This window comes from Pholcus phalangioides, unplaced genomic scaffold (assembly GCF_987345545.1).
Source record: "Pholcus phalangioides strain wild (caught in Gottingen) unplaced genomic scaffold, Ppha-v1.0 ptg000013l_1, whole genome shotgun sequence".
In the NCBI taxonomy this organism is placed as follows: domain Eukaryota; kingdom Metazoa; phylum Arthropoda; class Arachnida; order Araneae; family Pholcidae; genus Pholcus; species Pholcus phalangioides.
The window spans coordinates 24,486,988-24,502,867 of NW_028301606.1; the positions used below are offsets into that span (position 1 = coordinate 24,486,988).

The following is a 15,880-nucleotide window of genomic DNA, read 5'->3' on the forward strand; positions in this document are numbered from 1 at the left end:
CGAAAAAGGTTAATTAATCAAGACAGTGATTCCCAAACTGTGTCGTAGCCCTTTGGTATACCGTTAGTCTGCCTCGAAATTGAAAATACGTGCCGAAGATGTAAAAATAGTTCAAAGAGAATCTCTGTTCTAGAGTGTAAATATATACGTATATAACAATGTATTTTCCTTTTCTCATACTAGAAAAAAACATTATTCACGTCATTGGATTTTCGTCAATGAATTTTGATGGTAGTTTGCAGTCAACACATCGCCACTATAGTAATTGTCTGAAAAATTCCGATGTTTTGAATAACAGGAAAAAATATATAAATAACATTATTTTCCTCAAGACCATTCGAGATGAGATTTGGTCGGTCATTTCCATTATTCTTTTTTTTTCCCTCAGAAAAAAAGGTTAACTACTGTCAAGCTCTAGAAAACCTACATTTTCCGGGATAAATTCTTTCATAATTGCGAAGGATGGTTTCACGGATGATTCGCAATAATTTCTATGACGAACGTGTTTAACGTACGACTTATGCTTATCTTTAGATTCTTAAAAAAGTGAAACTGCAAAATTACTTGAATTGTCAATTGGTTAGTCATCAGAATCGTATTATGTTGTCATGAAAAGTTCTACGAGTTTTTTTTTTTTTTGTGGGGGGGGGGGGGCACGTTTCAGTTGTTTTCGGGTCATTCTACCATCTAAAACTAATAATAGAAAAAATTCTGTGGCAGGCAGTCTAAGATGTCCAGTCTGGCTCTTTTTCTTTTTAGGTGTCTATATTTGATGCATTCGAGTTTTGAGCTATCTACAGCCGTAATTACCAATCAGAAAGCTACAAAATTTTGGGAATTTTTTAGTGAAGACCTGGAAAAGAAATTAACAGGAAATCAATAGGACCCTACTTTAACCACTAGAGGGTCTTTTCGATGTAAGGCGTAGTACACATGCGAAAGACGATGTTATAAAAATAGAAATATAAGAACCCCCCCCCCCCTTCCCCCACAAAAATGACCATTGGAATCTCTTCAGAGATTCTCAAAGTTCTTAAAAAATAAAATATAAAATTCATTCAGGAAGATTATGTGAAACTAGTCGGAAGAAATTGTATGGATCGATATTCAGTATCGATATTCTTCCAAAAGGCAACCGTTTTTATAACCACAGTTTTCTTTGGTGGTTTTGTTAAATCCACTATTTTATCAGGTACCGTACATTCTAATTTTGTTTCCACTCTTTAAAAATATTCTTCTGGATAATGTCAAAGGCTATACAAGGGAACTTTTTCTACCTCAAACCAACTAAACCCTACAATGACAGGAGCGTTTGAGTAAGTGCCCGAAAAATATCGTAACTTCACACTTGAGCTATTAAAAGAATATATTTTTTATTTATTTGCGTTTATTGTAAGCCAAAATTTCTCTTTAAGAAGAAAAAGAAATTAATTAATTTAAGTCGATGAAAGAAGAATAATTAAAAACCATTTAAAACCTTGAAAATGAGCGTGGAGCGAAGAGGTTGAGATTATGGTGGAAAAATAGAAAAAACAGTGTTTCTTTTATTATTATGCGAGTTCTTGAAAACATTCAAAAAATACGCTCAGAACAATCAGGATGACCTGACAGAAAATTTCCTTAGAAAAAAATATATTGTATTTGAAAATTACTCACACGTGCTGCCTTTTTGCGTGAAAACCCGTAATCATCCTCTTCATTGGCAATCGTAGAAAAATTGAGATTTCTAAGGAAAAAAGAATAAATTATCAATGACGTCTATTGATACGAATAAATTTATTTTGCATTCTGAAATCAAGTTTTATAAATTCCCATGAGGATGTAATGACTAATGTACTCACACTAAAATGTGCATAACTAATCTTAAAAAATAGATGAATTACTACGGTGATTTAGGGCCGTTTTACAAAGTTAGAGAGAATAAGTTCAAAGTTTTTGGAGCGCATTTTTTCAATTTTTAGCGGTGAAACATTGAATTTATAGTTACCAATAACGAAATAAGATAAAGTCATTTATTTAAAAAATATAACATGTACAGTATACTCTCGACTATCTGGCTCGCGGCTGTCCGGACTCCGTACTATCCGGCCTATTTTCAAAATAATAATGCATTACTTGAATAACAGTTTACAACATTACTTTTTCACATTTGTGTAATAATTTATCAATAAACAGTAGAATAAGTTTAAATAATTTTTGTAATAATTAAGTAAACGTTTCACATTAATTATTTGTTCATTTTAAAAGTGTGTGTATTTATGCTGTACAGTGTATATGATTTTATGTGTCCTGCAATTAACTGAGACATTATAAAATTAATCATAAAATGTGAACAATATTTTTATTCTTGGACTTCTTTTATTTTGTATAGTAAATTTTTAAAACATACAGTACATAACAGACATTCATAAAGCACTGGCCATCAAGAGGTCAGATAATATGAATAGGTTCGGTTTTTGTTAATAAAAAGTGGGTTTTTAATGGTATGGATGAGATGGGAAGTTAGAATTTATAGAACTATAGGCCTATCCGGCTTGCCTTTATGCTATTCTGCCTGCCTTTCCCCCACATCAGACCGGATAGTTAAGAGTCTACTGTAAATGAAAGAACTTCTGATTAAAAAAAAATAATAAATAAAAAAAAAAAAAAAATCAATGATTAGGTATACCATCTGGACCTAGGACCCGGGCCTCTTTTGCTCACCCATTAAAACACCAATGACCGCTAATTATTTCGTGGTTCATAACCTGACCTTATAGACCAGGTGTCTTCAACCTTTCAGACACGGCAGGCCAAATTGAAACTTCCCGCGTGACACCAACTCATGTAATTCAGTGACATTTTAATAGCAGGGGCCAATGGGACTCCTAGTTAAACAGGGACGAAAATAATTGAAGACTTTAATTTGTTCTGAAATTGTTTGCTTCACCAATTATCAATTTAAATTAGTTTTAAGATAATTTTTTTCACTAATTCTGAAAAAGTTTTCGATTGATTACCGACTAAATTAGTTAATTCCTGAGATTAATTTTAATATTAAATCACTTTAAATGATTCCTTAAGTACTTATTTTGGTAATTCTGAAAAATTATTTTCCTTCTCAATGTATCTTGAAATCATTTCTTTCAATAATTATGCAATTATTCTTTTACTCATTGTGAAATAATTTCTACCAGAATATTTCTGAAATTATTATGTTATTTTTTTTTCTACTTCTCTGAAATTATTTGTTTGAAAAATCCAAATATCATTTCTGTCATTAATTCTGAGTTTTAATCAATTTGTTCCGAAAGTATTTCTTTCATTATTCCAGAATTATTTCTTCAATTATTCTACAATTATTTCTTCAATTTATTCTGCAATTATTTCTTTAATTTATTCTAAAATTAATTAATTAATTAATTTCTTTTAACAATTAATTATTCCTTTCATTGATTCTAGAATTAATCGTTATTCAATGTTTTCAATAATTTTACGAAAATGATCATTGGACCAAGACAAAAAAAACTTCGAGGGCCAAATATGGCCCGCGGGTCAGGCGTTGAAGACCCTTGTTTCAGACCAAAAACGATTATTGTATACATATACTGTACTTAATAAGTGACTATCTCTGGCTCGACCGAATCAATATCTGATTCGGTCAATATCCTAATCGGTCATATAACAGGATAATCAGGGCCGTCTTAAAATCATCATGGGCCCCCGGGCTAAGTGATTTTTCTGAGGCCCTACCAGGCAAATTTTCATGCATACTCCTTGAAAATTTCAACTATATCTCATTTTTATGAGGTTACTCTTCTCTTGAGGCCCCCAGGCTATGCCCAGGTGGGCCGATGCGTTAAAACGGCACTGGGGATAATCTGGAAAGTAAGCAAGTTCATTACCATCATTAGGAGGTTGTTAGAGCACCTCCTGTTAACCCTTAACGGCCGAATTAAAATTTGAATTGATTATCTCAATTTTTTTCTGTTATTTATTCCCTTTTGATCCTCTAGTATAAAGATATAAACCCTAAAATTCACAAATAAAAATTTCCTGTGTGTTCCCAGGACTTGCCTATGTCCATAGAAACAACAGAATTTATAAAAAAAAATTGTAAATTTTATTCTTCCTTGAAAATAGGTGATTTAAAGAAATTTAATTCATGACATAAGTGCCAAAATGAATGAATTTATTTCTTTTGTAAATTAAGTTTGAAATCTCCGTTCAGGAAAAAGAAAATCAAGTGCTTTCTGTAATAAAAATATTTTTTCCAATTAAAATATCCGGCTACGTTCGAGAGCACTTTTCTGTGCAATGGTAATGGGGTGAACTTTAATAAATAAAAAAAATTTTGACAGAGAGTGTCTCAGAATGGTGAAAATAATAATAATTTCGTACTATATACGTCATTTTCTACGAAAAAGTCATTTTCTGTCAAATTTTACACAAAATTCATCTAATATTCAAAACACGATCGCTAAAAATTCTATGAGTGAAATATTGTTATTTTCACAGAACGTTCGGCTAGTAGTGATGCAGGTTATACAAAATTCAAAGGATTTTATAGTATGCTCACAAATTAACCCAAATCGATTGATGTACGTGTGAATTTTTGAAATTTCATTCTGCATATCCGGTATAAAACACTTTATTTAAACGAATATATGTGATAGACCTTAGACTTTGATTCATAATCTTAACAATATATGACAAAATATCATATTAAAAATTTTGTCGTGATACAATAGACATATTTTTAGAAATCATGTTCCTAACTCGAGTGAAATGTCGAAAATAGCATTCGCCGTAAAACGCGTTTCAAGTCTTTATTCACGAATTACTTGTAGTAAAACGCAACTCGAAAGTGGATGTAGCTACGGTTCTGGGCGTCATATAACCAAAAAGAAGCCCGTTTTGATATCACAAAAATATGGCTTTCATAAAAAATAAAAACCGATATTTCCTTCCAAAATGACGTCTCAAACTTAGCCGGATGCCTTTAATAATTTGTTCCCAATTAGAAATATTGGCCGTTAAAAGGTTAAACAAAAGAAATTCTCTAAAATTCGGAACTTTCTATGAGTTTCAGTTGAAAAAATCCCTAGAGTGTGTTTTCCGCATGAGAATCCTACCCAAAAAAACTCAGGTCACGTGTAATCCAAAATGTGACTCTTATCTCCAAGTTCTGCAGATTCCCTGTAAATAACAGAATTCTTTACATTTTTTTCTTTCCTTGATTCATGATAACTTGATGATTACGGTGTACGTGAGGGAAACATTGGGGGTAATCAGACTATTACAGCACGTGAAATTTACCCTCAGGGGCATGTCGCCAGTTAGTCGACCGATATCAGAAGAAGACCAATTTTTTATTGCTATTATTCTAGTTGGAAAAAGGGTGGTCGAATGACGTTAGTGACTGAAAAAAAAAAAGAAAGAGAGCCAACGACGCCACTGGCCTACATACCAACCAAACCATACGCGAGAAAAAACGAACAGGACATTTCTAGTAGAAAGAAGGACTCTCTGGTGCCCTAAATATCGAGTACCGGGGCCAGAGCTCAGTTGGTTAAACCTAAACGATAGGGATGGATGGTGATGATGACAACCGACTGTAGGTCACTCAACTCCGGCTGGCTGACTGACAGTCACAAGTTGACGGCTCTGACCCTGAAAATATCATCTATATTCGGGTGGTTTTAAAACACCATAAATATTATATTTCCCCAGTTCTCTTTCTCATGTCTTCGAATTTTCGCAATGTGTTGTTCTTAATCCGTGACCTTCGTGGTATTTGGGATGGCAAAGGAAAAACAAAACAAACTAAAGAAGGGCCGCGGAGACATTTCGAGTTCTGAAGCGGAAATTGATTAATTAGTTCAAGAAAATAAATAAGGAGAAATTGATAGAAAATTATTTTTCGAGTCTTCATGTTTAATTGTTCTTCCTAGATAAAGTGAAAAAAATCTAAAAAAATGAAGATAAATTCGAGTTTAAGGAAGTTCCTTCGAGAATAATTTAACTGCTAATCGTTTATAATTATCAGCTAAGTTCGGCAGAATAAGTAACTGGAACAAAAAAAAATCCACGCCTTGAATACGATACATATACAAAGCGTTTCACCAAAATTGTCCAAAAAGAGTAGAATATATATTTCATGCTTCATATCGCAATTAAAGTAAAATATACAGTCGAATCCCGTTTTAACGAATACCGTTATAGCGAAAATCTCGTTTTAACGAACACTTTATCTAATCCCCCAAATAAGTTTACATAGGAACAATGCTAGGTAACCTGGAATTCCTTTATAATTAAATTTCGTTGTAATGAAGTGATTTCTCCGATCTCTTGGCGTTCGTTATGACGGGATTCGACTGTATAAAAATCACATTGCTCAACAAAAAAAAATCGTTTTTTCTTGTTCCAAGGAAATTTTAACAGTTTACGGTAGGGGTTCTCAAAATTTGCGCTACCAAACTTTGTCATGGACGCCGGGGAGTGACGGTCCGACGAAGGTTTTTCGAAGACATTCTTTGTTAACTTGCTCTGGGGAGCCACGGAGAAGCGTTGATTAAGGTAAGGGGCACCGCTGGTGGAAAACGTTTGGGAACTCCTGGTTTATGGTATATTAGGGTGCTGACTTTAAAACTGGCGTTGGTTTTGCCGAGCGATAACGTGACCGTAGAAAAATATTTCTATCACAGGGAGTTCGACACCGAGGGGTTAGTGTATCAACCTATCGATGAGTATACAAAATGCAAAAATGTCAAACACTACCGTTTGGAATCGGCAATAAATTGTAGGTCCCGATCTAATTATCCTTCGTGTGCAGAAAATGATCTTGGTGCGACAGAAATGATCAAATGATCAAACTGGTTTTGCCGAATTGGATCACGTTTTTGAGATAATGCATACTCCCAACATTTCAATGTAGTCTGTAACCACTAACTTTTGTACCGAAATTCTATTTTCAATTTTTTATTTATTTTCCAGTTTTACTCAATTATATTATTACATTTGTATCATGATCAGACATCAGTGGTCTTTATTTACTGATATTAAGTTTATCATTGATTTACATTTCGCACACTTCGAATGTGATTTGCACGCAGTTTATATATTACTATTGAAACTTAATTTTCACTTTATCTCAAAAACTAGAACCAATCTGACAAAGCCAATGAGATTCGAAATCAGCACCCCAAAATCACCTTAAAATCATTAAAAAAATCTTTGAGAACAAAACCACTAGTGAGCTGTGTTATTACTAAAGACAATACAACTGTTCTTTAACAGTTGAACTTCGTCCCGCCGAAAAGATTTTAATTGAGGGAAGAACAAAAATTTGAATTTTTTTATATATATGACCCTCAAATTTGAAATTCTTTCTATCATAAAGGGGAAAAAATTATCCCGTAACAATTTACTGAAAATTCACCGAGATATCATTGATTAAAGTCTTCATTTCTGCCCTTTTTGAATGCGAAAATATAACCGTATCCAATAATTTCAGAACTTCGAAAAGAAGTAAAAATTGGGATTTCATTCATCGATATATTTTAACCGAAAAAATTTAAATTTATGTCATAATAATATATAGAGGGAGACGCACACAAATTTTGCTAATCGACATTTTCCGATTGGGGAGGTACCGCATAAAAATTTACATTTTTATCACTTTTTGGGAACCATCAAAATTTTACTTTCTGCTTGATTTTTCATATTTGAATTGAATTTTAACATTTGCTATAAATTATTATTCCTTTCAAATATTTTGGTGAAATGTCCCAGTATATCACTTGAAAAGATGATTTTTTTATATTCATCGTCAACAAAATATTTTCACTTTAAAATGTTCCGACATAAATTCATCTCCCTGCAACAAACAAAAATGGGAATTTGAAACACTTGATACCCATCATTGCATAAAATCCAGCAACTTTTTAAATACGAGTTTTTTATTATATTTACATAAGTATTTCAATGTCGTAGGGAAATGAATGCAATAAACCCGGAAGCAAAACTCTATTTCTTAAAGCTATTTTTACATAGGTAAACAGTGTCTACATGTAAAGACGTCACTTCTGCCCATTGAAATATTCGTTGCAAAGAAAATTCACGGCAGAAAGAGAAATATTTTTCAATATAGAAATGATTAGCGAAAATTAGACAATTCCAGTATAAATTACATCTTTGGTAAAATTCGTTGAATGAAAGTTCGTAGTATATCACTGTTCGTAGTTACTATAATTTTCAAATTTTGATAGAAATTTTTCAATAGAAATTAAATTAATGATTTTGATAGAGATGGATTTTTTGACACAAATTTTTTTCTATAAGTATAGTATTTTTTTTTTTGTAATAAATTTGTGTTTGTTCTGTGATATTCAAAATAAATTGAAACTGTAAATAATATGATTCTAAAGAATAAATGTCATTAATGCAAGAGAAAATTTACATCGACTAAATTTCAAATGTAAATAAATATTCTACCAACTATACTTCATTAAATTTGATTTGAATATATTATATTATATTTTTTGAATTTAGTCATTTTATTGTATATGTTCTTAGTTTTATCATTTTATTTTATTATTTTCAAATTTTATTTTATAATTTCAGTTTACAATTTTCTAATTTTATATTATAATTAAAAATTTTATTTTCCAATTTAAAATTTTGTTTATTTAAATTTACTGGAATTTATTATTTTTCGAAATCAATCGTGGGACTGAACAGCAAATGCGAGTGCTAAAGCCCGTCCAAGCTCAAGGGGCTTTAGAGGACGGATGCGAAGCTTCACAAATAACTCTTTGTAAGTCAACACTGACAAAGCAATCTAAGTTTTATATAAAACGCACAAATTGTGTGTAATCAAGCATAAAAAAAACTTCTGAATATACAAATGACACTGCAACACTATTAAACGGGTTATAAGCGATCTAAAAAGAAATTATAGTCGGACCCGCTTTCGAATTTTCGGCTTGATAAGAAAAGATAAGCAGCATGAAATTCTCGGGAAATGGGAATACATTATTAAATGGGGAGGAATTCGTTATATCCATGTTCATTGTAAGGGAGTCTGACTGTAACGAGAAAGCTAAAGCAGTGGTTCTTAACCAGGGGTCTTCGGAGATGTTTCAGAGGGTGCGTGAGCTTGGATGAGAAAACAAGTACTTTAATGTGTTTACATTTTTTGTGCTGAAAATTATTAATTGAAGCGGTCCGAGACTTTTTCATCTTATTGGCAAAGGAGGTCCCTGGACCTCGTCATATTGACACCAAGGGTCCGTAGAACACAAAAGGTCAAAAACCCCGAGCTGATGTGATTCCTAAATGGTAAAATATGTGAATTTAGGATACCGCGTGAACTACCAGGGTTGCCACGAGACATTTTGTTAGTGAACTAACATCGAAAATGGTAATTAGAACAGTGATTCTTAACGGTTGCGCCAAGATACTACAGTTGCTACAGGATGGGGGCAGAGCCGCAACTACGGGGGGAGCAGGCGGGTCTGGTACCCTGGGCACTGAACCAAAAGGGGGCGATGAATTCACCCTTTAACTGCTTCTTCTACATTACAAGGGGTGCCAAAATGCCGGCTTGCCCCGGGTGACAAAATATCTAGTTGCGGCCCCCGGGGGGGGGGTCACTTTACCGTGCCTGAAATTGATCTGAAAAGAATAATTCCAGAATTAATAAAAATTCCGAATTAAGAGTTAATGAAATTAATAATTCCGCAATTGATAAAGATTCAGAATTAATGGTTTTAACATAATCATTAAATTCAGAATTAATGGTTTTGGCAGAATTAATGAAATTCAGAATTCATGGTTTTAGCAGAATCAATGAAATTCAGAACTCATGGTTTTAACAGAATTACTGGTTTTAGCAGAATTAATGGTTTTAGCAGAATTACTGGTTTTAGCAGAATTAATGGTTTTAGCAGAATTAATTAAACTCAGAATTAATGGTTTTAGCAGAATTATTAAATTCAGAATTAATAGTTTTAACAGAAATAATGAAATTCAGAATTAACGGTATGAAAAATTCGAGAATTAATGAAATTTAGAATTAATACGAGAAATAATTAAAGTGGTGAAAGTCTCCAATTATTTGCCGTGAATGCGAGGCCCGTTGTGCCGCACCTTTCACACATCCCAAGGGGCACCTCTGCGTGAACGCAAAACAGTATGGGAACCCAACACGAGTAAACATTATTTTTAATCAAAAAAAAACATTTTCTGCGATCAAAGCTTAGGCTATATAAGCATTACTTAACTATTCTCACCCATAAAATCACTCTTTTTTTTTATTCTTTTTTTTTTATGGCATTAGTCAAGTCATCATCACCAACGTACAGTTTTCACGACAGGAGTTCCTTTTCCTCTCCCACAGGCATTTGAGGTCTGGAGGTCCTCGACCCTCCGATATACAAACACAACACGGAGAGCCACTTCTTAGCCAATGTCACTGGCCTCCTCTTTCTCTCATTTTTATTTATACCTGGAGTTTTTTGACCCGTTCCTCGTCGTCGTCCTCCTCCTCCTACTGCTGCTGCTGATGATGTTGATGGTGCGGTTCTCTTTTTACTTAAAAACCAAAGGGTCTGCTACAAAATACAAAAAAACAAGCCACACCACGGTAAAGACGTCTCTATTTTTTTTTTTATCCTCACAAGAGAGAGAGAGAGAGAGAGAGAAACACAAATCAGGTCAGCAAATTCAAACAGCGTTTTCCATTCGTTACATGTTTTATTATTATTCAGCCAGGCTTCTCTCTTTTTCTTATTTCTTTTCATGTACTCCTTTCTTTTCTATCACCATGGAGTTCAGTGATCTAATAACATTAATGAATGCCTCAAAATATATATATATATATATATTTAGTGACTTTTTGAAAATACTTTTAAAAAAATGGAGAGCCTTTTTCAAGCTTGTAAGCAATGTATGAAGTTATTTATTGCATTTTCAATTCAATAAATGGCATATTTTGTTGGTCTTGGAGAACTAAATATAAACGTCGATGGATCTTTATTGCTGCTTCCAATTAAATTAAAAGCGTTGTTATTATTGTGGAGAGAGGTGTATTTATTTTATTTTATTTTTCCTGAATGCGGCAAACATTCATTAAGTACCGTAATATGTTCCTCCATGTTGGAAAGTTCGTTAGATGTGGTTCTAATTATAGGTTTTTTTTCTATAGATACCGTTCTTTTACAAGTCTTGTAAGTCTTAAGAACGTGTTCTGGATTCTCCAAAGTCTCGAGTGGACTCGATTCTAAGCTTCTTTTTTGATCCACTGAGGAGTGGTTGGAAATGGATTTTTTTATTGAAATATTTCAATATCTTATTCTATCTTTCGGGATTTCTCGAGAATCTATTCATCAAAAATGAGGTGAATGATTAGAAATGTGAGTGGGTTTTTATTTCTCCTTTATTTAATCTTTTTTTTTTATTCGATTTTCAGTTTTAATATGAATCGAGTAAATTCTTCATTCCTTGATAACTGGTTTTTTTTTTAATTCAGGGAATATTTTCCAGTCAAATATAGATCGATGATAGAACAATGTTTGTCATCTCTTTTCATTTGATAGTTTCTTTCTTGCTTTCGCTTTTATTCGTTTGATATGATTGATATTTGTGTGTGTCAATATTTTATTCCTTCATAGCACGTTTAATAGATGATTATACGTTGTAAATGATTGGTTTGGAAATGAGAAACGGTTCATCTGTGACAGACAGGGTTACAGCAAATTCTGCTTGGTCATTTATTTCCTTATCTATATCCCTGATAAATACTCAGAAAGTTCCCTGACGAAAAATTATTTGAAAATTTCCTTGACCAATACTCAAAAAGTTCCCTGACGAAACATTATTTGAAAATTTCCTTGACCAATACTCAAAAAGTTCCCTGACGAAACATTATTTGAAAATTTCCTTGACCAATACTCAAAAAGTTCCCTGACGAAACATTATTTGAAAATTTCTTTGAGAAATACTCAAAAGTTTTCTTACTTTCCCTAACCAAAACTGAAAATTTTTTGTGACCAAATATCAAAAGTTTCCCTGACCAAAACTCAAAAATTCCCCTGGCTTTCTCGACCAAAAATTTCCCTTACTTTCCAAAACTTAAAAACAAAACTTGAAAAAAAAATCTTCCAAAACTTGACTAAAACTTAAAAATTTCTCTGCACAGAACTCAAAATTTTTTTTTTGACTTTCTGGACAAATCTCAAACATTTCCCTAATAAGCCCTCAAAAATTTCACAGTTTTTCCTTGACAAAAACTCAAAAAGACAAAGTAAAAATTTCTTTGACGTTTCCTGGCTGAAACTCAAAATTTTACCTGAGTGGGGCTCCACGGACCTCTTACGGGTGCCTGGGAAGCCTTCAGGGAATGCGTGAGCTTCGATTGATGGAATGATTACCTCATTTTTTTTACCTGAATGTTATTCTGAAAAGTTTTCATTACTTGTATGAACGCTTCATTGCATGGCATTCATTTTATTGTTACAAGGGGTCCGTAGCCTTTATTTTCTTGGTACAAAAGGATCCGTGGCTTTCATTTTATTTTTAAAAAGGGGTCTGAAGAACGCAAAATGTTGAGAACTCCTGCTCCAATAACTAACTAATGCCAATTTCAGTTATTGGCCATTACAACGAGTTCCTAACGGAACACAGGGCCGTCTCAAGGAGTTCGCGGGCCAGAGCCAGAAATTCCTCTCGGATTAATTTTTTCAGTGTAAAACAAAATAATAGCACATCCACGACGAGCCGGAATTCACGTTTTCCAAGAATATAATCCAGATAAATGCGGTGATGTACTTAAATTCTAGATATATTACATCCCATTCCATCCTCATCAATTCTGAGGCTCTTTTCATGAAAAATAACTGATCGGATTGCATAACATTTTCCATAACAGAGGAAAAAAAAGCTACGCCATAATCCATTTAATAATGATAACAATAACAGAACGTGACCCGCGTATAGCAGTTTATTTTCTCGATTAACTCGGTAATATCGAATCCACAACAGTTGCGCCTATAAGTAAGGCCGCAAAATGCGGTTTCCGAAGTCCTTCAAAGAAATTTTTTTCTCTATCTCTCGACCTTAGTCAAGTCCTCTCTCAAAATGTAAATTAACTAGTAGAACAAATAATAGTAATAATATAAGACGAAGAAGGTCCAAGAGACCAGGAAGCGAAACAAGTGATACGTGACCAAACACACATACACTGTCATACGATTATATACGTATTAACACCGATAGAAAATATTTTCTCGTACGAGATTAAGAGGAGAAAAAAAAACATTATAGCATGAAAAAGTCAATCCAAGGTGATTACAGAGTTTTTTTATTTCATTTTCTTTTCACCTCCTGACATTTCTTTTGAAGGTTATGTGACGTGTTCTAGTATGAATGTAAGGACAAAAAGAACTTGCTTTTGAGTAGAAATGGGTTTTCTTTTTAATGATGTGATTCAATATTCAATGATTCGTGTGAATCATAGAAAATAGGCCACGTACGATGAGTTTATCAATATACGGTTGACTCCCGTTATAACGAACTCCAAGAGACCAGAGAAATCACTTCGTTATAAAAGAATTCCAGGTTTTTCATCGTTTCTGTGAAACTTGTCTGAGGGATTAGAAAAGTATTTATAAAACGAGATTTTTTCGCTATAACGGTATTCGTAAAACGGGATTCGACTGTACTATGCAAGTTAATTTTTTTGCACCCCTGTGCAGTCAAATATTTCACACCCACGTGCCTAAAGGGCAAGGTTTGACAAATCGAGAAAGAAATCTGACGTCGGTCAGTTCTTAGGAGGAAATGTTTTTTTCCTCTTCCCCCCCCCCCCCATTCAAGAAAGATGGCCATCATGATTGCTTTAGGCTTTTCCGAGATCGAGATGTGGTGACTTTTCTCCATTGGTAGAAAAAATTAAATAAATCCAGAAAATTGTACGTTCTCCACAGAATTTGATCAGCAAACACACACATAGAAAATTTTATGTGCCACTGCCGGTTTTTTAAGTCACCGTGGTGACCCGGTACCTATAGTTTGTCAAGCATTGCTGTAAGGTGGTTAAAATTTTAGAATTAAAAATTTTTGGACCAAAAAAATTCACCGCCAGGTGAGAAATACAGCAATCATCAATTCATGTTCCTTAATTTCTATATATATTCCGGGGCAGCGTATAATTCTCATGTGAAAGTTTTACTCATCAATAATGAAATCTTAAGGAATGGAAGGGGGCTGCTAGTCAGCCATTTCCATTTTGTTGAGAAACTGTCGATTTTTATACTCATATACACACCATCTCTATGTTATCTTTAAAAAAATAATTTCTTACAAAATTAATTTTAATATTTATTTCTATTCCAACATTCCAGAAGAAGGAAAAACTGCAAGAAAGACCCAATCCACACTAAGAAATTTCGATGTTTTTTTAATATAATAATCCGCGGGTGATACGCATGAAAATACGATACAGTATTATTTTAATAATTGAAATACGTGATGTCTAAAATTGAAATTGGCGTAATCTGAGCTGTCTACAGCTTTAACTACCGTTTAGAAAACTCTGAAATTCAAGGAAGGTCTTAATGAGTGAGAAGAGAGTTTTTGTGAAGCTCCTTTTAAAGACAGAAGATCTCCGCATCAAAGCTGCATTAAAGATTTCTTAATACGGCTTTGCTCGGCATAGCTTTTGATCCGGAATTAACATGTTCGTGAAAGAGTTTCACCATCAAATAACGTTCTTGTAAACTCATTAATGTTTCTTTTTTTTAGGGAAGAAATAAAAATGGAAATGGTTTTGACATAGAGGTGGTTAGAGATATTAGTGGTTAGAATTATCTTGAGCAGTTTGGTCACGTGTTTTCCGAAAATCAGCATGTACACTACGATAAGCATCAAAAACGTCATCTATTCGCGAATGTCCGAACTGATTTTGCTCTCAATTTCTTCCATATCTCTTCATTAAGGCGTTCCTAAAGATTTTTGTCTTTCTGATATGTAGTTAAGGCAGCATACAGCTGAGAACGCTTAAACTTTAATTATGCACATCCTGTACCTAATATTTCGAGTGGAAAAGCAGTAGAGATTTGCCCTATGAGCAACTTGTCTACATTCATTCAGAAATTACTAGCCAATTCTATCCCGTAAATGTGATTTTTATTTTTTGCACACGTGTGTATTTACGGATGTGTTTGGAATCAACAAGTTTTTTCCCTGATGTTCTTTCTCCATTTACAAGGTGAAAAAGATCTAGAAAAAAACACACATTTTTTTCGTAAGTAATAGATTTGTTTACAGGTTATTTCACAGCTGCTTTCCCCCCCCCCCCCATTCTCAAGAAAATAACGGAAGAATGAAAGAGATACATTTTTTAAGAATATTTGAAACTGTAGCGAAAGCAATTAGGTGTGGAGCCGTATACGTTAATTACGAAGAGTCACGGCAGCTTCGAAGTAATACTTGTTATAAGCACGGATCCCGGAGGGGGGGGGGGGTGAATCGCATCTTCCCCCCCCTCCCCCCAAGAGCAGAATAATATGGGGAAAATTTGTCTGTCCCGTGAAATACAGGATGATGCGATGTACCCACACAAAAAAAGCCGAGTACACACTGGACCGATATCTATTCTACCTTCACTCCATTTGAATCTGAATATGTCTGCTTCCGCTCCATTCGCAGCTGAAGATACCTGCCTCTTTTTTTTTTTTTTTTTGCAGTCAGTTTGCAGATCCAGGATACATCAACCCTTACAGCTGCAATCCCGAGATATCTCGTCAAACATAATCTGCTTCATTTCGGTCGCCCCGAAATATTTCGGGTTCTTAACACGTTTTCATTTCCAATGTGGTTGTAATACGGATCAAGAAAT

At 33.7% G+C, this 15,880-nt stretch overlaps 1 protein-coding gene across 1 annotated transcript in view; it reads right to left on the reverse strand.

The window, feature by feature from the left end:
• Positions 1 to 15,880, reverse strand: part of cwo (transcription factor cwo) — a 93,087-nt gene that overhangs the window by 43,687 nt on the left and 33,520 nt on the right. Inside the window, exon 2 of the mRNA XM_089240985.1 lies at positions 1,657 to 1,726. Within this exon, the coding sequence (XP_089097111.1) occupies positions 1,657 to 1,726 (70 nt within the window). The remainder of the gene's footprint in view (positions 1 to 1,656; positions 1,727 to 15,880) is intronic.